The sequence below is a fragment of the Dipodomys spectabilis genome, unplaced genomic scaffold, assembly GCF_019054845.1.
Source record: "Dipodomys spectabilis isolate Male_0828 unplaced genomic scaffold, ASM1905484v1 ptg000486l, whole genome shotgun sequence".
Lineage (NCBI taxonomy): Eukaryota > Metazoa > Chordata > Mammalia > Rodentia > Heteromyidae > Dipodomys > Dipodomys spectabilis.
In genome coordinates, this window is record NW_024871163.1 from 279,334 (window position 1) to 304,430 (window position 25,097).

Here is a 25,097-nt window from a genome sequence, read left to right on the forward strand (position 1 = left end):
AGGTCAGGTAGATCCCACAGTCCCTCCCACTTCAGGTAGATCCCACAGCCCCCCTCCACACGTCAGGTAGATCCCACAGCCCCTCCACACGTCAGGTAGATCCCACAGCCCCTCCACACGTCAGGTAGATCCCACAGTCCCTCCCACGTCAGGTAGATCCCACAGTCCCTCCCACGTCAGGTAGATCCCACAGCCCCTCCACACGTCAGGTAGATCCCACAGTCCCCCTCCACACATCAAGTAGATCCCACAGCCCCTCCACAAGTCAGGTAGATCCCACAGCCCCTCCACACGTCAGGTAGATCCCACAGTCCCTCCACACGTCAGGTAGATCCCACAGCCCCCCTCCACACGTCAGGTAGATCCCACAGTCCCTCCAGAGGTCAGGTAGATCCCACAGTCCCTCCCACTTCAGGTAGATCCCACAGTCCCTCCACACGTCAGGTAGATCCCACAGCCCCTCCCACGTCAGGTAGATCCCACAGCCCCTCCACACGTCAGGTAGATCCCACAGCCCCTCCACACGTCAGGTAGATCCCACAGCCCCTCCACACGTCAGGTAGATCCCACAGTCCCTCCCACGTCAGGTAGATCCCACAGTCCCTCCAGAGGTCAGGTAGATCCCACAGCCCCTCCCACGTCAGGTAGATCCCACAGCCCCCCTCCACACGTTAGGTAGATCCCACAGTCCCTCCCACTTCAGGTAGATCCCACAGTCCCTCCACACGTCAGGTGGATCCCACAGCCCCTCCCACATCAGGTAGATCCCACAGTCCCTCCACACGTCAGGTAGATCCCACAGTCCCTCCAGAGGTCAGGTAGATCCCACAGTCCCTCCCACATCAGGTAGATCCCACAGCCCCTCCACACGTCAGGTAGATCCCACAGCCCCTCCACATGTCAGATAGATCCCATAGTCCCTCCCACGTCAGGTAGATCCCACAGTCCCTCCAGAGGTCAGGTAGATCCCACAGTCCCTCCCACTTCAGGTAGATCCCACAGCCCCTCCACATGTCAGATAGATCCCACAGTCCCTCCAGAGGTCAGGTAGATCCCACAGTCCCTCCCACGTCAGGTAGATCCCACAGTCCCTCCAGAGGTCAGGTAGATCCCACAGTCCCTCCCACGTCAGGTAGATCCCACAGCCCCTCCACACGTCAGGTAGATCCCACAGTCCCCCTCCACACATCAGGTAGATCCCACAGCCCCTCCACACGTCAGGTAGATCCCACAGCCCCTTCACACGTCAGGTAGATCCCACAGCCCCTCCACACGTCAGGTAGATCCCACAGTCCCTCCCATGTCAGGTAGATCCCACAGCCCCTCCAGAGGTCAGGTAGATCCCACAGTCCCTCCCACTTCAGGTAGATCCCACAGCCCCCCTCCACACGTCAGGTAGATCCCACAGCCCCTCCACACGTCAGGTAGATCCCACAGCCCCTCCACACGTCAGGTAGATCCCACAGTCCCTCCCACGTCAGGTAGATCCCACAGTCCCTCCCACGTCAGGTAGATCCCACAGCCCCTCCACACGTCAGGTAGATCCCACAGTCCCCCTCCACACATCAAGTAGATCCCACAGCCCCTCCACACGTCAGGTAGATCCCACAGCCCCTCCACACGTCAGGTAGATCCCACAGTCCCTCCACACGTCAGGTAGATCCCACAGCCCCCCTCCACACGTCAGGTAGATCCCACAGTCCCTCCAGAGGTCAGGTAGATCCCACAGTCCCTCCCACTTCAGGTAGATCCCACAGTCCCTCCACACGTCAGGTAGATCCCACAGCCCCTCCCACGTCAGATAGATCCCACAGCCCCTCCACACGTCAGGTAGATCCCACAGCCCCTCCACACGTCAGGTAGATCCCACAGCCCCTCCCACGTCAGGTAGATCCCACAGTCCCTCCAGAGGTCAGGTAGATCCCACAGCCCCTCCCACGTCAGGTAGATCCCACAGCCCCTCCACACGTCAGGTAGATCCCACAGCCCCTCCACACGTCAGGTAGATCCCACAGTCCCTCCCATGTCAGGTAGATCCCACAGCCCCTCCAGAGGTCAGGTAGATCCCACAGCCCCTCCACACGTCAGGTAGATCCCACAGTCCCCCTCCACACATCAGGTAGATCCCACAGCCCCTCCACACGTCAGGTAGATCCCACAGCCCCTTCACACGTCAGGTAGATCCCACAGCCCCTCCACACGTCAGGTAGATCCCACAGTCCCTCCCATGTCAGGTAGATCCCACAGCCCCTCCAGAGGTCAGGTAGATCCCACAGCCCCTCCACACGTCAGGTAGATCCCACAGTCCCCCTCCACACATCAGGTAGATCCCACAGCCCCTCCCACGTCAGGTAGATCCCACAGTCCCTCCACACGTCAGGTAGATCCCACAGCCCCTCCACACGTCAGGTAGATCCCACAGTCCCTCCCACGTCAGGTAGATCCCACAGCCCCTCCACACGTCAGGTAGATCCCACAGCCCCTCCCACGTCAGGTAGATCCCACAGCCCCTCCACACGTCAGGTAGATCCCACAGCCCCTCCACACGTCATGTAGATCCCACAGTCCCTCCCACGTCAGGTAGATCCTACAGTCCCTCCCACGTCAGGTAGATCCCACAGTCCCCCTCCCACGTCAGGTAGATCCCACAGCCCCTCCAGAGGTCAGGTAGAGCCGCTGACCCCCATGGACATCGGGCAGCTCCCAGGGCCCCACCCTGGGCTGCTTGCCGGCCCTGCCACCTGCCGCCCTCTCTTCCAGGGGCAAGTGCAGTGTCACCCTGCTCAACGAGACCGAGTCGCTCAAGTCCTACCTGGAGCGTGAGGTGAGGCCTTCCTCCTGCTGCTCTGGTGGCCCCTGTGCTTGCCCTGGCCCTGTGGGCCTCAGTGGCCCACCGTGACCTGAAGCTGGCATGGGGTGGGGGCGGCAGGGTTGGGTCGGGAGGGTCTTTCTGGAAGTGACTGATGGACGTGGCTGGGCAGGGCCTCTCTGTCCCTGCAGAGCGCGGCTGCTGGCCCCCTCTGGCCCAGCCTCGGCCCTGGGGCAGTTAGGCAGACAGTCCTGTGTTACCTGCCACATGCCACCCCTAAGTAGTGACAACGTGAATATCCCTAGATAGTGCCATCTATCCCTGGGAGGTCAAGTCCCTAGAGCTGCTGTGAACACACTAGTGTGACAGCCACAGCTCTGAGGCCAGGGAGGCCAGGATGCTGGTCTGGCTGTTACAGGGAAGCCCTATGATTGAGGTCAGGTAAGGGCAGGTGCTGAGCCAGCGCAGGCTCACCTGGAAGAAGCCGGCTCTCCACATGTTCCCAGGAGGCGCCCTTAGGCCAGACCCCAAGGGAGCCAGTCGTCTCAGTCTGTCCGGAGTTCAGCTCGGTGCGGGACTCGGGCCCCTAGTGTAGTGGGCAGTGTGTCCTCTGCAGCAGCTCCACCACACATTCTTGGCCACAGGCCAGCTCCCGCCACACAGAGCCCAGAAACAGACAGGCTGCAGGCACAGGCCATGGAGCCCAGAGCTGCCCAGGGGCCTCGGCCCGCAGTCGGAGCAGCCACGGAGACGAGCCCATGAGCTATGCTCTGGGAAGGGCCTTTGACAAGTCTCCACTAGAAAACAAAGTACTGCCTGTTTTCGGAAGGACCCCGGGGCGGCTCCACAGAGGTGTAACCCTGGAGAAAGAGACCTCATTTGTGAACCGAGGGCTGTTTGTGGAGTGGCGGTGGTGACCGGCCTGACAGGACAGGGGGCTCAGGGACGGCCCAAGCCGTGTTGCTGATGATGTGGCTCACGGTGGCAGCCCTATGTGTCCTGCCTGCTGCCTTCCACTTGACGGTTGTTCTGAAATGATGGGAAAGCCCGCGCTACAAACCCTGAGCCCAAAGATGCTCTCCATACTGGAGACGCTCCTTCTGCTTGCCAGTGGTCTGAGCAGCTCCCTGCTGGACACATCCACCACGGTCCAGGCAAGTCCGCGCGGAGCACCAGGCCAGCAGCTCTGGCCGTTGTACCTTGCCTAGACCTTGGTCCTTAGAGCTGGCGTCCTGAGGAGCAAGAGCAGGAAGGGAGCCCAGCCGTCTGGCCATCCAGGCTCAGGCTGCTCCGGCACGGAGCCAACTTCTGCTTCTGTAACTTAAAGAAAACAGCAGAAGCCGGCGCCGGTGGCTCATGCCTGTCATCCTAGCTACCATGATCTGAGGATCACGGTTCAAAGCCAGCCCAGACAGGAAAGTCCATGAGACTCTTATCTCTAATGAACCACCAGAAAACGGGAAGCGCTGTGGCTCAAGTGGTAGAGCGCTCGCCTTGAGCTGAAGAGCTGAGAGACAGCGCCCAGGTCCAGAGTTCAAGCCCCACAACTGACCGAAAAAAAAGAGCAGGCTCTGAATGAGTGCCGGCTGGACTGGGAGCCTGGGCAGGCCAGGTGTCACGCCGCCACTCCCCGCTGCATGGCTGTCGGTGCTAGAGAAGAGGATAGGCAAATAAGAAGCCAGAGGAAGCCAGGAGCGGGCGCAGCAGAGCGGCCGGCGCTCTAGCTTGTGGGGGCTTAGAGAGCTGTGAAAGGCCGTGTCGCGCCCGCCCCTGAGGAAGCCAGGGCTAAGGTTTGAGGCAAACAGACTTGAAGGCAGCTCAGGCCGCCAGGAGAAGCTGCAGCCACTGCTGTGGTGGCCTGCTCTGCCAGACTGTTCTGTACCCCTGGCATACTTTCATGCCTGTGACTCTCCTGGCTCAGGCCCTCCCGGCTCTCACTGCGTGTCTGTGGAAGCTTCTGCCCTGGGTCCTGGGTCATACACAGGCGTGTCCCTGCTTCCCGGTGCCACGGCCCACGCCAGCCTTCCGGAGCAGCCCGCAGGAGCTGAGGGCTTCTCTGACAGCTCTGTCTTGTGTGTGGTGTTTTTCAGGATTTCTTCTTCTATTCTCTAGTCTACGACCCACAGCAGAAGACCCTTCTGGCCGATAAAGGGGAGATTCGAGTGGGGAACCGGTACCAGGCTGACATCACTGACTTGCTGAAAGAAGGTGGGTGTGGGTGGCGCTCGGGGACCTGAAGCGCTCGCATCGGGCCCTGCCGCGCGCGCGGACAGCTGCCTGCGTGGGGGCGTGGAGGGCTCAGCCTGGCTGCAGGCTCCAGACCCCAGAGGGGCGCGGGTCCAGCCTGTCGCCACCACCGGCATGGCCATGTGTGGCCCCTCCGTAGTCTGCCCTGAACTGTGTGTTGTGCGCGCGTCTGAGTGGCACTGGAGAGTGAACACGGCCTGGTCCCTCGCCCTTGATTTTTTGAGACAGGCTCACAGTGTGTCCCGGGCTGGCCTTGAACTTGTGGTGGATTACGGCTGACGCCTCCATTCTTGCTCGCTACGCGCTCATTGACATATTCCTCACGCGTCGTGTTGTCCCGTACTTGTTTGTTCTTTGACATGATGTCTCCCTAGATAGTCCAGGCTAGTCTTGGACCCTTTGCCTCCTGCTTCAATCTTTCAAGTTAGAGTTGCAGGTGTGCTCATTACCCTTGTATTGCGTGTGTGTGTGTGTCAGTCCAGGGTCTTGGACTTGCTAGGCAGGTGCTGTACTACCTCAGCCAGGCCCTCCACCTGTTCTCACATTTTGTGCCTGGGTCAGCATCAGATTGCATTCCTCCCGCCTGTACTTATTTGGGGTTGTAGGCATGCTCTACTGTAGCTGGTTTAGTGGTTGAAATAGTGTCTTATTTAATTTTTGTGCAGGCTGACCTTGAACTACAATCCTCTCATCTCCCTGCTTGGTTTATACGTGTACTCATTGTCTTTGTATGTGTACTCATTGTTTTTGTTAGTCGTGGGCCTTGAACTCTGGGCCTGGGTGCTGTCCCTCAGCTCTTCAGCTCAAGGCGAGCACTCTACCACTAGAGCCACAGCACCACTTCCGGTTTTCGGGTGGTTCATTGGAGATAAGAGTCTCATGGAGTTTTCCTGCCTGGGCTGGCTTTGAATCACAGTCCTCAGATCTCAGCCTCCTGAGCATAGCTAGATTACAGGCTTGAGCCACAGGTGCCCAGCTTGCTTGCCTGCCTGCCTGCCTTTCTTTCTCTCTCTCTCTTTCTTTCCCTTCTTCCTTCCTTCCTCTCTCTCTCTCTCTTTCTTTCCTTCCTTCCTTCCTCTCTCTCTCTCTCTCTTTCTTTCCTTTCTTCCTTCCTTCCTCTCTCTCTCTCTCTCTCTCTTTCTTTCTTTCCCTTTTTTTTTTGGGTCCGGTTGTGGGGCCTGAACTCTGGGCCTGGGCACTGTCCCTCAGCTCTTCAGCTCAAGGCTAGCGCTCTACCACTTGACCCACAGCGCCACTTCTGGCTTTTTTCTTATGTGGTGCTGAGAAATCAAACCCAGGGCCTCAGGCATGCAAGGCAAGCGCTCTACCACTGAGCCACCTTCCCAGCCCTCCCTTTTTTTTTTTTTTTTTTTTTTTTGGTCAGTCGTGGGGCTTGAACCCTGGGCCTGGGCAATGTCCCTCAGCTCTTCAGCTCAAGGCTAGTGCTCTACCACTTGAGCCACAGTGCCATTTTCGGTTTTCTAGTGGTTTATTGGAGATAAGTCTCACGGAGTTTCCTGCCCCAGCTAGCTTTGAACCATGATCCTCAGATCTCAGCCTCCTGAGTAGCTAGGATTACAGGTGTGAGCCACCAGCGCCCGGCTTGCATGTCTTTCTTTCTTTCCTTCCTTCCTTCCTTCCTTCCTTCCTTCCTTCCTTCCTTCCTTCCTTCCTTCCTTCCTTCCTTTCTTCCTTTCTTTCTTTCTTTCTTTCTTTCTTTCTTTCTTTCTTTCTTTCTTTCTTTCTTTCTTTCTTGTCCTGAGACTTGAATTTAGGGCCTGGGCACTATCCCTGAGCTTCTTTTGCTCAAGGCTACTGCTCTACCACTTGAACTACAGCTCTACTTAGAGCTTTTTTAGAAATTTAGTGGAGATAAGAGTCTCACAGACTTTCCTGCCCAGGCTGGCTTCAAACTATCATCCTCAGAGCCAGGTGCCTGTGGCTCTTGCCTGTCATCCTAGCTACTCAGGAGGCTAAGATCTGAGGATCACGGTTCAAAGCCAGCCCGGGCAGGAAAAGTCTGTGAGACTCTTATCTCTAATGAACCACCAGAAAACGGGAAGTGGAGCTGTGACTCAAGCTGTAGAGCGCTAGCCTTGAGCTGAAGAGCTGAGGAACAGCGCCCAGGCCCAGAGTTCAAGCCCCACGACCGACAAAAAAAAACAAAAAAACCCATGGTTCTCAGATCTCAGTCTCTTTAGTGACTAGGCATGAGTCCCTGGTTCATCACACTTTTTTTTTTTAAAGTTGGTCATGGAGCTTGAGCTCAGGGCCTGGGCGCTGTGTCTAAGCTCTTTGTGCTCAAAGCTAGCACTTGAGCCACAGTACTACTTCCAGCTTTTTCTTAGTAGTTTAGTGGAGATTAGAGTCTTAAGAACTTTTCTGCCCCGGCTGACTTTGAACTCCGATCCTCATATCTCAGCCTCTGAGTAGCTAGGACCACAGGTGTGATCCACTGGTGCCTGGCTACACTTTGTTTTTTGTCAGTCCTGGGGCTTGAACTCTGGGCCTAGGCTCTGTCCCTGAGTTATTGTGATCAAAGTTAGTGCTCTACCACTTGAGCCACAGCTCCACTTCTGGCTCTTTGGAGATTAGTTGGTTAATTGGAGATAAGAGTCTCACATACTTTCCTTCCCTGGGTTGGCTTAAAGCCATGATCCTCAAATCTCAGCCTCCTGAATAGCTCACATTACAGGTGTGAGTCATCGGCACCCAGCTTCATTACATTTTTAAAGCCCTATTTTTCAATCGATCAAGTCAATCAATCAATCAGTAAAGTTACTTTGAATGAGTCCTGGGGTTTTGTGTTTTGCCGTGAGGAGCAGCTAGGGGGCAGCTGTGTCCATTGGCTGACCTGCAGTTCTCTGAGGCTGGCAGGTCTCTTCCAGTGTCTGTCCTGTTGGTGCATTTTGTCCGCAAGCCCCTGGCCTGCATCTGCTGAGCTCGGGCAGCTCCTGGGCTCAGAGCTCTGCCTCAGCGTCCTGGCCTGGCCTCTAGCATGCGGGAGGCGGGGGCGGGGGGGGGGGGGGGGAGAGAGTGCGTGCATGTATGTCTGTGTCATCGTAGCTTACGGGTTGTTCTGTGATGGGTGCTTTGTGGTGGTGGCTGGGCTCCGGCGTGGGCCGGCGGTCCTGGATGTGCATTCAGACCTTCAAACCAATGTTGGGGCTGACTTGGAGGGGTGGGACTCCCCCAGTTTGGCTCTGTGGGGTGTGAGCCCAGCGATCCTCACCCCCGCTGCGGTCTTCAGCGCCTCCCGTTCTGCTCGGCTTCTGCAGTCCAGGCTGCCTGCCGCGCCCCTCCCCCCCACTCTGCTGCTCACCTCTGAGGCCTCTCACGCTGGGCTGCATCGGTCTCCCGAGTGGCTAGTCACCTTCTTGGTGAACTGTGATGTGTCCAGCCCCACTGTTCCTCCGTAGCTCATCCCCACTGCTGCCCGGCTCTTTGTAAGCACGGGATCAGACCTGTCAGGGCTCTCTTGGGCCCAGAAGGGCTTTGTCAGGTCTGATCTCCTCCCTCCATCTTCTCACATTGAACCCTGGCCTCTTGAGCCAGCCTACCCTGCAGTCCCTTCCCTCGAGTCTGTTCCCTGCGAGGACAGCCTCCTTTTGTGGGCTCGGAGCCAGAGCAGCAGTGCTCCTCTGTAGCTGGCCCTGCTACCTGGAGTGTGGTGCTGCCGTGGCCTGGCTGCGCCTGCTCACTGTAGAGCCCCGGGAGATTCACCCCGTGGCCTTGGGCTGACCTGGAGGCCAGCAGGTTCCTACAGGCACAGGGGCTGCAGCTTGACTACCACCAGCCCCTTCCGGCCCAGAATGGGGTCCCAGTTGGAGCTCCAGCAGCACAGCAGTGGCCTCGCCCTCTCTCCACCCTGCAGGCTCCAGCTCGCGTGCCTGTGGGTGGAGGGGTGCTGGCCGCGCTAATTGGTGTCCCTTTTGAGTGACAGGAAAGGTAACTGAGAAGGCAGCCGAGAGCTCCGCCGCTCCTCCGGGCCTGGTCTCCAGAATTTACAGCGTCCAGAGCTGGAGCCCTGCTTCCCTAAGCGGGGATTTCAGAGCAGAGTGCACACCAGGAGGGCTCCCACTCAGTGCTAGAAAAACCCACTGCACTGACTGCACAGCCTGGTGCCCCAGAACCCTGCCATGGACCAGGGCCTCGGGGCATGGGTTGGAGGTTTAAGTCTTCTACCCTCCAGGTAGCGTCTCCTGGGTCTCTAGTGTGCCAGGTATTCCTCCTGGGAGTGGTCCTTAGAGACTGGCCAGTCAGGAGGCCTGAACTTCTCCAGACAGACAGACGCCCTCCGGCCAGGCTTAGGAGCCGTCTACTCTCTGTAGGTCAGATGTGTCCAGCTCTACTTCATCTGGAGAGCTGCCCCAGTGCCCTGACCTAGGACCCCATACCCTCAGGTCCCAGTCAGGCTGTCCTGTCACAGAGGGCATCACTGCCAAGGGTCAGAGGGAAATTGATTAGGCCCCTTGTGTAACCTGATACCTCATACTCTCACTAAATTACTGATGTGGCCCTTGGATGGACAGTCAGACGGGGGTAGGGGGTGGAAGAGGGGTGTGGGATTTCTCCAGGCCTCCCCAGACTCAGGCCTGGCCTGGTTGGGGACTCTCTCCTGAGGGCTTCTCTGGAAGCCCTGACTTGGAAATAGAGATCATTCCACTTCCCAAACTCTTGGAACAGGAAGGCCTGAGAACCCTGTACGAAAGAGACGGCCAGGCGGTCCTTCAGACACCAAAGGGTCCCGGACATGAGTCTGGATCTGGTGGTGTACCTGAGGAGTGATGCTAGCTGAGAGCTCACCCCGGCCCGCAGACCCTGACCACACCCACCCCTCCCCCTCCCGGCTGCTCCCAACCCCAGGTGTCCCGGGCTCAGGCTGGAAGCGTGTGGTGTGGAAAGGAGCAGGGAGCAGGCAGAGCCGTGGCTGAGGTGGCCTTCTCGAAGCCTGCACTGGCCGTACTGAAGCGCTTCTCCCTGTAGGTGAGGAGGATGGCCGTGACCAGTCCAAACTGGAGACCAAGGTCTGGGAGGCACACAACCCCCTTGTGGACAAGCAGATTGACCAGTTTCTGGTGGTGGCGCGGTGAGTACTGGCGTCCAGCGTTTTTGGCCCTAGGGCGTGAGCACAGGACAGCCGGAACCTCACAGTGAATTTGGACGCGGCGCTGCCCTGTCTCCCTGCTGCTGGCCTTTCCCTAGTTGAGCCCTGTGGTGGTTCCCATAGCCCGGACTTCCCCCAGGCTGCTTGGCCCCTCAGGGCCACTTCACACCGAGGCTGGGCAGGCTGGGCCCAGGGAGGTGCTTCTCCCAGAGATGGGCTAGGACCTGTCAGAGGAGGTCCCTGGCCGCCAAGGGTGCTGTGTTGGCTGCTGGGCGAAAGGAAGTGCAACTGGTGCCTCCTAGACATGAGGAATCAAGAGCGCCCAGAGCGGCTGCGGGACCCAGCAAGGCCCGCTGCCTCCTCCCCGCGCCCAGAGCGGCTGCGGGACCCAGGAAGGCCCGCTGCCTCCTCCCCGCGCCCAGAGCGGCTGCGGGACCCAGGAAGGCCCGCTGCCTCCTCCCCGGGGCCCAGAGCGGCTGCGGGACCCAGGAAGGCCCGCTGCCTCCTCCCCGGGGCCAGAGCGGCTGCGGGACCCAGGAAGGCCCGCTGCCTCCTCCCCGGGGCCCAGAGCGGCTGCGGGACCCAGGAAGGCCCGCTGCCTCCTCCCCGGGGCCCAGAGCGGCTGCGGGACCCAGGAAGGCCCGCTGCCTCCTCCCCGGGGCCCAGAGCGGCTGCGGGACCCAGGAAGGCCTGCTGCCTCCTCCCCGGGGCCGCTCCGGCAGGGGCGGTAGCTGACATGCGCATGTGTGTTCTGCACTTTCCCCACCCCGACACCCGCCTGGTACCCAGGCCCGCGGCCCCGCAGGGGGTGTGGAGCCTGGCCCTGGGGGGTGCAGCACGCCTCTTTGGCTCGTCCAAATGGTGGTCAGGGTGTGTCTCACCCCCAGGTCTGTGGGCACCTTCGCCCGGGCCCTGGACTGCAGCAGCTCCGTGAGACAGCCCAGCCTGCACATGAGCGCCGCCGCCGCCTCCCGAGACATCACGCTGGTGAGCCGCCCGCTCCCGCCGCCCCGCGGCCCGTCCCCCTGCCCTGCGCCCAGCTGACCCCTGCTGTCTCGCAGTTCCACGCCATGGACACGCTGCACAAGAGCATCTACGACATCTCCAAGGCCATCTCGGCCCTCGTGCCGCAGGGCGGGCCGGTGCTCTGCAGAGACGAGATGGAGGAGTGGTCCGCCTCAGAAGCCAACCTTTTCGAGGAAGCCTTGGAAAAATACGGGAAAGACTTCACAGACATTCAGCAAGATTTTGTAAGTGCCAGGGGCATGCAGGGCTGGGAAGCGCCGGTGCTCATCCTGGTGTGGCCTGGCCTCTGTGGCCTGTGTGGCTGCGTGGTGCCACAGTGTGGCCTGTGTCTGCGAGAGAGCAGAGGTGCCCCCCCCCCCCCCGTGCTCTCCCGCTGAACCTGCTTGGTCAGTCCCAGGCAGCATCGCTCCACGGGGAAGGGCCTGCCCAGGGCCTCAGGGAAGGGTGGCACTGCCACCACCAGTCAGGTGCCGCCTCCAGAAAGCAGAAAAGGGCGTATAGTGCGGAGGGTGCCAGCACTGGCGGGAGGCAGGCCTGTGAACAGCCGAGGGGAAGCCCGGCTGGCTCGGAGGTTGTAGGGGACTGTTGTTCAGGGACAGTGCTGGCCGCTGCCCAGCCAGCCAGAGAACCACTGGCCCGTGCCCGGCAGGTTCACATGTAAAGTATCCAAAAGGCTACAAAAATGAGCCGGGTGCCAGTGGCTCACACCTGTAATCCTAGCTACTCAGGAGGCAGAAAAGTCACCGTGAGACTTATCTCCAATTAACCCTCAAAAACTCGCTGTGGAGCTGTGGCTTAAAGTGGTAGTGTGCTAGCCTTGATGAGAGGTGCTCAGGGATGGCACCTAGGCCCCGGTTCAAGACCCAGGACCAACCAAAATAAAGCCAAACTCTCAGACAAAAAGTAGAGTAAGGGGGCTGGGAAGGTGGCTCAGTGGTAGAGTGCTTGCCTTGCATGCATGAGGCCCTGGGTTCGATTCCTTAGTACCACATAAGCAGAAAAAACTGGAATTGGCACTATGGTTCAATGGTAGAGCACTAGCCTTGAGCTGAAGAGCTCAGGGACAGCGTCCAACCCCATGACCAATAAAAAACAAAAAACTGCACTATCTTTTGGGCTGGGAAGGTGGCTCAGTGGTAGAGCGCTTGCCTTTGCATGCATGAGGCCCTGGGTTCAATTCCTCAGCACCACATAAGGAGAAAAAAAAGCCGGAAGTGGCGCTGTGGCTCAAAGTGGTAGAGCGCTAGCCTTGAGCTGAAGAGCTGAGGGACAGTGCCCAGGCTCAGAGTTCAGGCCCCATGACTGGCAAAAAAAAAAAAAAAGTAAGATGAGGAAAACAAGGGGACATCTTAGGTGGACTGAGAAAGGAGCGGGTTCTGGGAGAAGGCGGTGCAGGCGGCTGAGGCAGGCAAGGTCTGGCCTTGCTGGTCCCCACTGGAGCCAGGGTTGGAGAGCCAGCAGCTAGACAGTGAGAGGGGCAAACAGACCCAGACCCACGCTGAACAAGTCTGTGCAGTGCTTATCTCCAGTTAACCACAAAAAGCCAGCAGTGGAGCTATAGCTCAGGTGGTAGAGTGCTAGCTTGAGCACAGAAGCTCACGGGCAGTGCTCAGGCCTAGGATTCAAGCTCCAGGCCTGGCAAAATAAAAAGACTCATATACTCATTACCAGACTTATGAAATGGTAACTCCTGTGTAACATCTTACTTATAACAAAACTGTATTTACGCCCCTCCCCCCAGATCTCCAAGTTTTTTTGTTTTTGTTTTGTTTTGGTCGGTCGTGGGGCTTGAACTCTGGGCCTGGGCACTGTCCCTGTGCTCTTCAGCTCAAGGCAAGCGCTCTACTTGAGCCTCAGCGGCACTTCCAGTTTTCTGGTGGTTTATTGGAGGTAAGGTCTCACAGACTTTCTTGCCTGGGCTGGCTTTGAACTGAGATCCTCAGATCTCAGCCTCCTGAGTAGCTGGGATGACAGGCGTGAGCCTCTGGCTCTGGAGGCTAGGAGATCCCATTGGAAGGTGTGTACCAGGCAGGGGCCTTTGTGCTGACGCTCCCCAGCAGAGTCTGAAGGGGTCTGGGCCAGGCCCCAGGGCGGCCTCAGGCCCCGCAAGCACACAGTGGCGTTTGGGTGTAGACTGGGTTTGGGCAGTCAAGCTACACGCCTTCCCTGGGCTGTGTTCCACCCGGCGCTCCAGGGGTCAGACCTGGACGCTGCACCTGGCCCCACCCCGCTCCACGCCCCGTCTGGGCAGCGGTCCTCTCCTTACGGGCACAATTTCTTCTCACTCCAGCTCCCTTGGAAGTCACTCACCAGCATCATCGAGTACTACTACATGTGGAAGACCACAGACAGATATGTCCAGCAGGTAAGTGGGGGTCCCCCCACACCATCCTCCCCAGCACCCCCCCACCATCCTCCCCATCCCCGTCCTCCCCAGCATCCCCCCACACCATCCTCCCCAGCATCCCCCCCCCACCATCCTCCCCATCTCCGTCCTCCCCAGCATCCCCCCACACCATCCTCCCCAGCATCCCCCCACACCGTCCTCCCCAGCATCCCCCCACACCGTCCTCCCCAGCATCCCCCCACACCGTCCTCCCCAGCATCCCCCCACACCGTCCTCCCCAGCATCCCCCCACACCGTCCTCCCCAGCATCCCCCCACACCGTCCTCCCCGTCCTCCCCAGCATCCCCCCACACCATCCTCCTCGTCCTCCCCAGCATCCCCCCACACCATCCTCCCCGTCCTCCCCAGCATCCCCCCACACCATCCTCCCCCCACACCGTCCTCCCCAGCATCCCCCCATACCGTCCTCCCCAGCATCCCCCCACACCGTCCTCCCCAGCATCCCCCCACACTGTCCTCCCCAGCATCCCCCCACACCATCCTCCCCAGCATCCCCCCCCCACCATCCTCCCCATCCCCGTCCTCCCCAGCATCCCCCCACACCATCCTCCCCCCACACCGTCCTCCCCAGCATCCCCCCATACCGTCCTCCCCAGCATCCCCCCACACCGTCCTCCCCAGCATCCCCCCACACTGTCCTCCCCAGCATCCCCCCACACCATCCTCCCCAGCATCCCCCCCCCACCATCCTCCCCATCCCCGTCCTCCCCAGCATCCCCCCACACCATCCTCCCCCCACACCGTCCTCCCCAACATCCCCCCATACCGTCCTCCCCAGCATCCCCCCACACCATCCTCCCCAGCATCCCCCCACACCGTCCTCCCCAGCATCCCCCCCACACCGTCCTCCCCAGCATCCCCCCACACCATCCTCCCCAGCATCCCCCACACCGTCCTCCCCAGCATCCCCCCACACCGTCCTCCTCGTCCTCCCCAGCATCCCCCCACACTGTCCTCCCCATCCCCGTCCTCCCCAGCATCCCCCACCCCGTCCTCCCCATCCCCCCACACCATCCTCCCCAGCATCCCCCCACACCATCCTCCCCATCCCCCCACACCATCCTCCCCAGCATCCCCCCACACCGTCCTCCCCAGCATCCCCCCACACTGTCCTCCCCATCCCCCCACACCATCCTCCCCAGCATCCCCCCACACTATCCTCCCCATCCCCCCACACCATCCTCCCCAGCATCCCCCCACACCGTCCTCCCCAGCATCCCCCCACACCATCCTCCCCAGCATCCCCCCACACTGTCCTCCCCATCCCCCCACACCATCCTCCCCAGCAACCCCCCACCATCCTCCCCATCCCCGTCCTCCCCAGCATCCCCCCACACCATCCTCCCCAGCATCCCCCCCCCACCATCCTCCCCATCCCCGTCCTCCCCAGCATCCCCCCACACCATCCTCCCCAGCATCCCCCCACACCGTCCTCCCCAGCATCCCCCCCCACCGTCCTCCCCAGCATCCCCCCCCACCATCCTCCCCATCCCCGTCCTCCCCAGCATCCCCCCCCACCATCCTCCCCATCCCCGTCCTCCCCAGCATCCCCCCACACCGTCCTCCCCAGCATCCCCCCACACCGTCCTCCCCAGCATCCCCCCACACCGTCCTCCCCAGCATCCCCCCACACCGTCCTCCCCAGCATCCCCCCACACTGTCCTCCCCATCCCCCCACACCATCCTCCCCAGCATCCCCCCACACCATCCTCCCCAGCATCCCCCCCACACCGTCCTCCCCAGCATCCCCCCCACACCGTCCTCCCCAGCATCCCCCCCACACCATCCTCCCCAGCATCCCCCCACACCATCCTCCCCAGCATCCCCCCCCATCGTCCTCCCCAGCATCCCCCCACACCGTCCTCCCCGTCCTCCCCAGCATCCCCCCACACCGTCCTCCCCATCCCCGTCCTCCCCAGCATCCCCCCACCCCGTCCTCCCCATCCCCCCACACCATCCTCCCCAGCATCCCCCCCCCACCATCCTCCCCATCCCCGTCCTCCCCAGCATCCCCCCACACCGTCCTCCCCAGCATCCCCCCACACCGTCCTCCCCAGCATCCCCCCACACCATCCTCCCCAGCATCCCCCCACACCGTCCTCCCCAGCATCCCCCCACACTGTCCTCCCCATCCCCCCACACCATCCTCCCCAGCATCCCCCCACACCATCCTCCCCATCCCCCCACACCATCCTCCCCAGCATCCCCCCACACCGTCCTCCCCAGCATCCCCCCACACCGTCCTCCCCAGCATCCCCCCACACCGTCCTCCCCAGCATCCCCCCACACCGTCCTCCCCAGCATCCCCCCACACCGTCCTCCCCAGCATCCCCCCACACCGTCCTCCCCAGCATCCCCCCCACACCGTCCTCCCCAGCATCCCCCCACCCCGTCCTCCCCGTCCTCCCCAGCATCCCCCCACACCGTCCTCCCCAGCATCCCCCCCACACCATCCTCCTCGTCCTCCCCAGCATCCCCCCACACCATCCTCCCCGTCCTTCCCAGCATCCCCCCCACACCATCCTCCCCGTCCTCCCCAGCATCCCCCCACACCGTCCTCCCCAGCATCCCCCCACACCGTCCTCCCTGTCCCCATTTCCCCCTCCCCCCCCTCATGCGTGCCTCCCTGGATTCCCACCAGGCCAGAGCAGAAGGGAGGGAAGACGGTGGGTCGCTGGAGGCTGGACACCGGGAGGACGCCCCTTGAGTAGTCTGGCCTCTGCCCTCCAGTCTGTGCCCTGCCCTTCCCCTGCCCTCCCCCCGAGGCTAGGCGGCAGGACCGGGTGACGGTGCTAGGGAAGCCATGGTGGCCCTCCTGTGGTCTCCCAGCTGTGGCCCAGCTGGCCTGGTGACCTCAGAACTCTGTTTTGTTTAAGAAACGCTTGAAAGCAGCGGAAGCAGAGAGCAAGTTGAAACAAGTTTATATTCCCAACTAGTAAGTCCACCGTGTGTCCTGGGGCTGGTGGAGGGCCAGCAGGGAGCGGCCTGGGAGGCGTGCCACGCGGCTTCTCGTGGAGCTGAGGGCGGTGGGGATGTGTGTGCTGAGGATGCCGCCCCGGCCTGGTGTGGCCGCTGCGGCTCTGCCGAGTGCGAGGTGCTGGGAAGGGTGGAAGGGTGGTTGGCGTTGGCACTCCTTTGGTCCAGGGCTCAGGCTGGGCTGAGCGTTGGGCACACTGGAAGTCAACCACCACCCTATCTCCTAATGGACACATGGAAATGTGGACAGCAGGGTGTGGTGGCGTGGGTCCTGGACAGGGTTGCAGCTGTGTGGGCCCTGGTGCAGGGGTGCTGGGGTGCGGCGGTGTGGGCCCTGGTGTGGGGGTGCGGTGGTGTGGGTCCCGGTGCGGGGGTGCAGCGGTGTGGGCCCCGGTGTGGGGGTGCAGCAGTGCGGGGGTACGGCGGTGTGGGCCCCTGTGCAGGGGTGCGGTGGTGTGGGCCCCTGTGCGGGGGTGCGGTGGTGTGGGCCCCTGTGCGGGGGTGCGGGGGTGTGGGCCCCTGTGCGGGGGTGCGGTGGTGTGGGCCCCGGTGTGGGGGTGCGGCGGTGTGGGTTCCGGTGCCGGGGGGTGCGGCGGTGTGGGGGTGCAGTGGTGTGGGTCCCGGTGCAGGGGTACGGCGGTGTGGGCCGCGGTGCAGGGGTGCAGCGGTGTGGGTCCCGGTGCAGCGGTACGGCGGTGTGGGCCCCTGTGCGGGGGTGCGGCGGTGTGGGTCCTGGTGCGGGGGTGCGGCAGTGTGGGCCCTGGTGTGGGGGTGCGGCGGTGTGGGCTCTGGTGTGGGAGTGCAGCAGTGTGGAGGTACGGCGGTGTGGGCCCTGGTGTGGGGGTGCGGTGGTGTGGGCCCCGGTGCAGGGGTGCTGGGGTGCGGCGGTGTGGGCCCCTGTGCGGCGGTGTGGGGGTGCGGCAGTGTGGGCCCTGGTGTGGGGGTGCGGTGGTGTGGGTCCTGTGCGGGGCTGCGGCGGTGTGGGCCCCGGTGTGGGGGTGCAGCAGTGTGGGGGCACGGTGGTGTGGGCCCCTGTGCGGGGGTGCGGCGGTGTGGGCCCTGGTGTGGGGGTGCGGTGGTGTGGGCCCTGGTGTGGGGGCACGGTGGTGTGGGCCCCTGTGCGGGGGTGCGGTGGTGTGGGCCCTGGTGTGGGGGTGCGGTGGTGTGGGCCCTGTGCGGGGGTGCGGTGGTGTGGGCCCCGGTGCAGGGGTGCTGGGGTGCGGCGGTGTGGGCCCCGGTGCGGGGGTGCGGCGGTGTGGGCCCTGTGCGGGGGTGCGGTGGTGTGGGCCCCGGTGCGGGGGTGCTGGGGTGCGGCGGTGTGGGCCCTGTGCAGGGGTGCGGCGGTGTGGGCCCGGTGTGGGGGTGCGGCGGTGTGGGCCCCGGTGCGGGGGTGCGGCGGTGTGGGCCCTGTGCGGGGGTGTGGGCCCCGGTGCAGGGGTGCTGGGGTGCGGCGGTGTGGGCCCCGGTGCAGGGGTGCTGGGGTGCGGTGGTGTGGGCCCTGTGCTGGGGTGCGGCGGTGTGGGCCCCGGTGCGGTGGTGCTGGGGTGCGGCGGTGTGGGCCCTGTGCTGGGGTGCGGCGGTGTGGGCCCCGGTGCGGTGGTGCTGGGGTGCGGCGGTGTGGGCCCTGTGCGGCGGTGTGGGCCCGGTGCGGGGGTGCGGTGGTGTGGGCCCTGTGCGGGGGTGTGGCGTTGTGGGCCCCGGTGCGGGGCTGCTGGGGTGCGGCGGTGTGGGCCCTGTGCGGGGGTGCGGTGGTGTGGGCCCTGTGCGGGGGTGTGGCGTTGTGGGCCCTGGTGCGGGGGTGCTGGGGTGCGGCGGTGTGGGCCCTGTGCGGGGGTGCGGTGGTGTGGGCCCTGTGCTGGGGTGCGGTGGTGTGGGCCCTGTGCGGGGGTGCGGCGGTGTGGGCCCCAGTGCAGGGCCGCACCTCAGGCCGCTGTGTCTGCTCCTTCTCACCCTCTCAGTAATAAGCCAAATCCAAACCAGATCAGCGTCAACAACGTGAAGGCCAGTGTGGTGAATGGCACAGGGACGGCAGGCCAGAGCCCTGGGGCCGGCCGGGCCTGCGAGAGCTGTTACAGTAAGTGCCCGGCCCGGCCCCGCCAGGGCCGCGGGAGCGCCCCGGATGCCCCTGCGAGCAAGGCTGGCACCTGTGCGGCCGGCTGGGCCGGGCCTCTGATGAGGGGTGCGGTTGGCCGTGGGCTGTGGTGGGGAGTGTGGTGGACCCGGGGTGCCCCGGGTGGGGGGGCCGGGACACTGTGGAATGCTCTCTGCATCTTGGTTCTGCTTAAGAATCCGTCTATTTCCAACTTTGTTGTCCGTAGCCACACAGTCTTACCAGTGGTATTCTTGGGGTCCCCCTAACATGCAGTGTCGCCTCTGCGCCTCTTGTTGGACATATTGGAAGAAATATGGTGGCTTGAAAATGCCAACCCGGTTAGATGGAGAGAGGCCAGGACCAAACCGCAATAACATGGTGAGTGGGGCGGAGCCGTCGGCCTGTGCGGGGCGTCCGGGGCCCGTGGCTCCCGGCCCCCGGTCATGGCGCTGCGTGGGGCTGTGTGCCCGTTCCGCAGAGTCCCCATGGCATGCCAGCCCGGAGCAGTGGGAGCCCCAAGTTTGCCATGAAGACGAGGCAGGCCTTCTACCTGCACACCACCAAGCTGACGAGGATCGCCCGGCGGCTGTGCCGTGAGCTCCTGCGCCCCTGGCACGCCGCCCGGCACCCCTACATGCCCATCAACAGTGCCGCCATCAAGGCCGAGTGTGAGCCGCCCCCGTCCCGTCTCTGTCTGTGTTCCTGTCAGTTCTGGGGGGCAGAGAGGGCAGAGCACCCTGGGTGGGGTACAGGCTGGGGGGCCGGCCCCTCACCCTGCCTACCCCCTCCTCCCCACAGGCACGGCCCGGCTGCCGGAAGCTTCCCAAAGCCCACTGGTGCTGAGGCAAGTGGTGCGGAAGCCCCTGGAGGCTGTGCTCCGGTACCTGGGTAAGCCGGGCCCAGGCTGGGCCGGGGGGGGGGGGGGGGGGGGGGTCCGCGCCAAACCGCCCGCAGGAGGCCTGGGCGCCAAGCTGCGGCCCTGCCTCCCTGCACCACGGAGCCCTCCGGCCAGCCTCCACAGCATCAGGCCAGGGAGACACGTGTTACCACGGAGAGCACGGCTCAGCCAGGCCTCTGGGGATGGGAGGCGCACACCTGGCGCAGCTCGCGGGAGAAGCGCTCGTGTGTGTGGGTTTAGGCACCTGAGAAGCCAGCCAGACCATTCAGGGAGAGGAGGCTCACGGCCTCCTGGGCCTGAGTGGGCTCCTGAGTCAGTTCTCCCAGCAGGGAGTTAACTGTTCTTCTGGAAAGGACATTCCAGAACTATGAGCAGGCACACGTGGTTTTGGCACTGTTCCCTGTCGGGGGTCCCAGGCCCGGGCTGGCCTCGCCCTGTCCTGTGGAGGAGGTGGCTGGTGCCAGGACCAGCCCCATCGGGGCCTGGCTGGCAGCCAGCCCTCTGCCATCAGCCCCTGGGGCCTGGATGTGGAGGCTGCTCTGTTTATGGCTCTGTCTGGATCCTGGAAGCTACTGCGCCTGGCTGTGGAGCACCCGCCACACCCAAAGCACCCTCCCTGCCCTGGGCTCCTGGGCATCTCCCTGCCTGCTGAGCAGGGACCCTCTGCTTCCACAGAGACCCACCCACGCCCCCCTAAGCCTGATCCGGTGAAGACCGCATCCAGCGTCCTCAGCAGCCTGACGCCCGCCAAGTCGGCCCCGGTCATCAACAACGGCTCCCCCACCATCCTGGGCAAGAGGAGCTACGAGCAGCACAACGGGGTAGACGGTGAGTCTGGGCTCGAGCGCCTCCCGCAGGGCCTGCACGGAGCTGCAGCCGGCCCGCGGCGGCCGGGGCCTGCCCATCCTGCTGCCCCCCGCTGACCGTGTTCTCTCTCCCTCTCTCTCCTGTCTCTGGGCGCTGCCAGGCAACATGAAGAAGCGCCTCTTGATGCCCAGTAGGGGTAAGGCCTGGGGTGGCCGCCGGTGGGTGCTGTGCCAGCCCTGTCGTGATGCTGTGTGTACTGTCTGCTCCTGCTGTGGGCGGTTCAGGGCACGTCCGGGGCAGTCCACGCAGGCCTGGCTCACGGCCCAGACCCCTGCTGTCCCCCGCCTGTCCCTTGGTGGCATGGCCACGTGCCCTCCCCGGCGTGTGCCTTGGTGGACTGTCCTTGCATACGTGGCCTGCGCCCCCACCGCCTCCGCGCTGTGACCTCCCGCATGCCCCCGGCCTTGCTTGTGGGGCTGCGCCTGCTGCCTGCAACCCTCTCCTGCACCCGGCCTGCTGGGGCAGCAGGAGGCAGGCCGGCGTCCACAGTGACCGAGGGTGGCTGGGCACGGGTGTGGGCCTTGCAGCCTGGCGCCTGAGGACTGACTCAGGCGCTGCGCTGTGGAGCGAGAGGCTGTGGAGCCCTGGCCCTCTTTGGGCGCCTTCAGTCTGGGCACCTATAAGGCCAACACGGACAGGCCTCAGGGAAGACCTGAGAGCATCCTGCCAGATTTCAGGACAGAGGCCACTGTGGGGGCTGGGGCCTGGGTCCCGGTGGCAGCGCAGTGGCCATCAGCTGTTCTAGCACGCTCCCTTTGGGGGCACCGCTGGTTGTGCGGGAGTCTGGGTGTAAGCCCCTTGCCTGTCCGTGCCCGCTCTTCCTGCCGCCCGCGCACCGCCAGCATGGGCCCAGGCATAGTCTCCTCAAGACATAGAGACACAATGCGCTCTTGCTTCTGGCCTCTTCATTTGCTCACATGTTAAAGTACTTTGAAGCGGACACCGGTGGCTCATATCTGTTATCCTAGCTGCTCAGGAGGCTGAGGCCTGAGGTTCACAGTTCTAAGCCAGCCTGGGCAGGAAAGTCTGTAAGACTCTTATCTCCAATAAATAACAAAAAAAGCCAGAGGTGGTGCAGTGGCTCAAGTGGTAGAGCACTGGCCTTGAGCACAGCAAAGCTCAGGGACAGTTCCCAGGCCCAGAATTGAAGCCCCAGGACTGGCAAAAAAAAAAACCTAACAAACTAAAATGTAAAGTACATTGATTGCCACTGGTCCCCAGTGGGCCCTGCAGGGCATGCTCTGCCCCAGTCCTGGAGGCCCCACCTGCACGGGTCAGGCCTAGGTCACGGGCTGGCGAGAGGGAAGAGGCTGTACTGAGGCACTCAGTCCTCAGTAGAGGCCAGAGGGAAGAGCCCCGGGGGGTGCTCTGGGGCCACAGCCGCGCAGCCGCGGCATCGGTACAGGCTGGGTCTGTCGGCCTGGGCAGGTGTGAGGCTGGACAGGGAGGGGCCGGCCCTGGCACTCACCATGCTGCCTGCTGCTCTGCCCTGCCCTCGGGCTGCCTGTGGTGTATGCCACGCACTAACTAGCACGTGTCTTCTTTCCTCTGCCACCCCATCTTTCTGGCAGGCACTTACTTGGGTAAGTAGCGCTTGCACTGGTGGCTGTCCTGGGTGTGGGGCTTGGATCCTGCGAAGAGCAGGTCGTACCTGCCCTGGTGCTGTGCAACAGGCACCCGGACCCTCTGGGAGCCAGGGGCCTGCGGGGGAGAAAGGCTGGGTCTGGAGCGGCCAGGCCCCAGTGTATCCTGGGAGTGAGTGCCCCAGGTCAGGAGTCAGGTTGCTTGGAGGAGGGCCAGCCAGGCCCCTCCTATGTGCAGGTGGCAGCCCAGCCCTAGGAGGTCCGGACTGGGCTGCACAGCTAGACCCTGTTTCACAAAAAGAGTGGAGCAATGTTTGAGGTCAGAGCCGCAGCCCAGCCCCAGGCCCATGGACGCTCACCAGCAGGCCTGGGTGGGAAGGGGAGGCAGCGGGGCCCCGGGGCCGGGGTGGGCTAACAAGGCGGGCTGGAGTCCTCCGCTCCGCACACGCCATCCGCCAGGGTGTCGGGGCTCAGCTGGTGCTGTGGACCAGGGCCTAGCCCCTGGCCTGCTGGCCAAGGAGACAGCTCTGCCTCCTGGGCTGTCGACAGCCCGGAGCCTGGCCGCCCCACCGTGGAGCTAGGTGTGCGCGGTGTTTAGTCTTGTGGGTGTGGCCTGGTTACTATGTGTAGCAGGCTTCATTTGTCTTGGCCCAGTGCTGGTAGTGGGGAGCCCAGCTAAGCTGTCAGACCCACCTGGAGCGTGTTCTGCCGGCAGGATGCAGGGAGCCCTCAGAGCTGTGGGGTCGCGAAGCCCTGACTCAGGAACCAGCACCATGTCCTTCTGGCCTCTGGGTGTAGGCGCAGGTCCCCTGCCCGTGGCCCGGGTGAGGCCCGTGGCCACTGGTGTCAGTGCCTCACTGCACACTCTTTTCTCATCAGGTCTGGCAAACCATGGACAGACCAGGCACATGGTAAGAGGAGCAGCCAGCATGGCGCGTGCTGCATGTGTGCACAGCTAGCTGCCTTGGGGAGCGTCCCAGAGGCCCAGCCGGCCATACCCTTGTGGTGTGAAGAGCCTCATGGGCTCCCGCCTGCCCCGGGCAGGGCGGCCCCTGTGAGGGGCCATGCAGGTTGAGGTGGGGCTTGCCCTGGGGCCTGGCTGCAGGGTGCGGGAGAGGGGTGCCCAGGGAGACACGTCCGTCCCTGCCCCAGGGACCAAGCCGGAACCTCCTGCTCAACGGGAAGTCATACCCCACCAAAGTGCGCCTCCTCCGCGGCGGCTCCCTGCCGCCCGTGAAGCGGCGGCGGATGAACTGGATCGACGCCCCAGATGACGTGTTCTACATGGCCACCGAGGAGACCAGGTGCGTGTCCTGGGGGAGAGGGGAGGGCGGGGGCACCGCCCCCGCTACCAAGCGCTGGCCTCAACAGCCTGCCTCTTTCACTCGCAGGAAGATCCGAAAGCTGCTCTCATCCTCAGAAACCAAGCGTGCTGCCCGCCGGCCCTACAAGCCCATCTCCCTGCGCCAGAGCCAGGCCCTGCCGTCCAGGCCTCCGCCGCCCGCCCCGGTCAACGACGAGCCCATCGTCATCGAGGATTAGCGGCGGCCCGCCCCCGCGGCCCGCCCAGGCTTTTCCGTCAACCCCAGAGTGTCCCGAGCCTGGGCGCCGGGCGGCCTCTGCCCCGCCAGACTGCTGCCTGCCCCCCCTGTGTCGGTAGTGCCCCTCCTCCCGCCCTCGCCTGCAGAGAAATGCGCTCCTTCGGCGGACACAGGGGAAGAAGTGCAGTTTAACTTATTCCGAGATGCCGAGGAGTCGTTTTTTAGCTTTGTGTTTACTTTCTGGCTGGAGCAGAGATGAGGCAGCCGCCCGGGATCGGCCCTAAGGTTTTGTTGTGTTCTGTTGAAGGTGCCATTTTAAATTTTATTTTTATTACTTTTTTTGTAGATGAACTTGAGCTCTGTATTTCACCTGGAATGTTAGGAGGATCAGTGTGGCCGGTGGCAGCCGCTGCCTGGCGGGTCGGCCCCTTGTCTTTTCAAGTAATTTTCATATTAAACAAAAAAGAAAAAATCTCATAAAAAGGAAAAAACCCTGGCAGATGTTCCCTGTGTCTTTCCTTCGGGTCCCTCTCCTGGTCTCAGGACTCCGGGCTGCCCATGCTGCCTGCCTGAGGGACCAGGTCCAGGGTGGTGAGTCGCAGCCCAGGCCCAGGCCAGGCCCAGGCTAGTGGCTCTGCTCTGGGGCATCTGGGATAGGAGAAACAAGAAGTATGGCCCCTCAGCCATTTTGGTCTCCGGGCTGTGCCACTCAGTGCCCTGCCTGGGGCCCTGGACTTGAGCAGAGCGCTGCCCGCTCTGTCCATGGAGAGGCTGGCTGGGAGACCGGCCCAGGGCCCCCGCTCTGGGGGGAGGAGGCCCCGCTCCAGCTGCCTAAGGCTTTCTATCGCCTCCCCGCCCCCAGCAGTGTGCTTTTCCACAGTAAGAATTTTCTCAGATTTCAGTTTAAGTTCCTGCTCAGAAATCCTATCTTGGCTGGTCCCCTCACCCACGCTTGCAGACTGAGGGGCAGGTGCAGGACCGGCCAGCCACCCCCGGGTGACGCCCTTGCTCTGAGGACCCCTCCTCCGGCTGTGTCTGCTCAGCCGGCCCCTCCCTGGGAACCTGGGGCTCTGTCCCTCAGACTCGGCCTCCGCTCCCCACCCCTCCCAGGCGCCTGAGAAGTGTGGAAATCTCAGCCTAAGAATTAAAATAGAAACCTCTTCTGCTCCCGTCCCAGGGACAGATAAGGGGTGCTCTGGCTTTTCTGAGGGCCGTTGGGGCCTGTCAGGAAGACTGTTCTGGGTGCTGGGAATTCAGCTGCAAGATAGCCTTTGCTCTCACCTCTCCCAGGGTTGCTGCATGTTTTCCCCTGGCAACCATGGTCTGCAGCCTGCCACCTGCTCTCCCCCCTCCCCCCGGCACCCCATGTCCCTGAGGGTCTCCTCTTCGGACCCTAGGGTTCTAGAGAAGCGGCAAGGAGCTTTAGAGAGCAGCTCATGAGGTGAAGACTGCTAGCCTCTGCCATTACCACACACACACTGAGGCACAGGGTTGCCCCACCACCCCCAATGCCCGTCGCTTTTTTTTTTTGGTTGGTCGTGGGG

General features: G+C 62.9%; 1 protein-coding gene across 7 annotated transcripts in view; it reads left to right on the top strand.

The window, feature by feature from the left end:
- The window catches only part of Mta1 (metastasis associated 1), a 51,079-nt gene extending 27,035 nt beyond the window's left edge, over positions 1-24,044 (top strand). For 2 of the 7 annotated variants that reach the window (XM_042669154.1, XM_042669158.1), the window contains 17 exons: positions 2,761-2,824; positions 4,900-5,017; positions 10,043-10,145; positions 11,051-11,150; positions 11,225-11,413; positions 13,480-13,554; positions 16,473-16,531; positions 18,531-18,646; positions 18,891-19,042; positions 19,143-19,332; positions 19,463-19,552; positions 20,238-20,390; positions 20,530-20,565; positions 22,001-22,012; positions 22,892-22,923; positions 23,165-23,316; positions 23,404-24,044. In XM_042669154.1, coding sequence (XP_042525088.1) covers positions 2,761-2,824; positions 4,900-5,017; positions 10,043-10,145; positions 11,051-11,150; positions 11,225-11,413; positions 13,480-13,554; positions 16,473-16,531; positions 18,531-18,646; positions 18,891-19,042; positions 19,143-19,332; positions 19,463-19,552; positions 20,238-20,390; positions 20,530-20,565; positions 22,001-22,012; positions 22,892-22,923; positions 23,165-23,316; positions 23,404-23,554 — 1,792 coding nt within the window. In that variant the 3' untranslated portion in view covers positions 23,555-24,044. Of the gene's footprint in view, positions 1-2,760; positions 2,825-4,899; positions 5,018-10,042; positions 10,146-11,050; positions 11,151-11,224; positions 11,414-13,479; positions 13,555-16,472; positions 16,532-18,530; positions 18,647-18,890; positions 19,043-19,142; positions 19,333-19,462; positions 19,553-20,237; positions 20,391-20,529; positions 20,566-22,000; positions 22,013-22,891; positions 22,924-23,164; positions 23,317-23,403 lie in introns of those variants that run through there. The other 5 variants (XM_042669155.1, XM_042669159.1, XM_042669157.1 and 2 more) reach the window with 3 other exon arrangements.
- Positions 24,045-25,097: the final 1,053 nt, after the last annotated feature.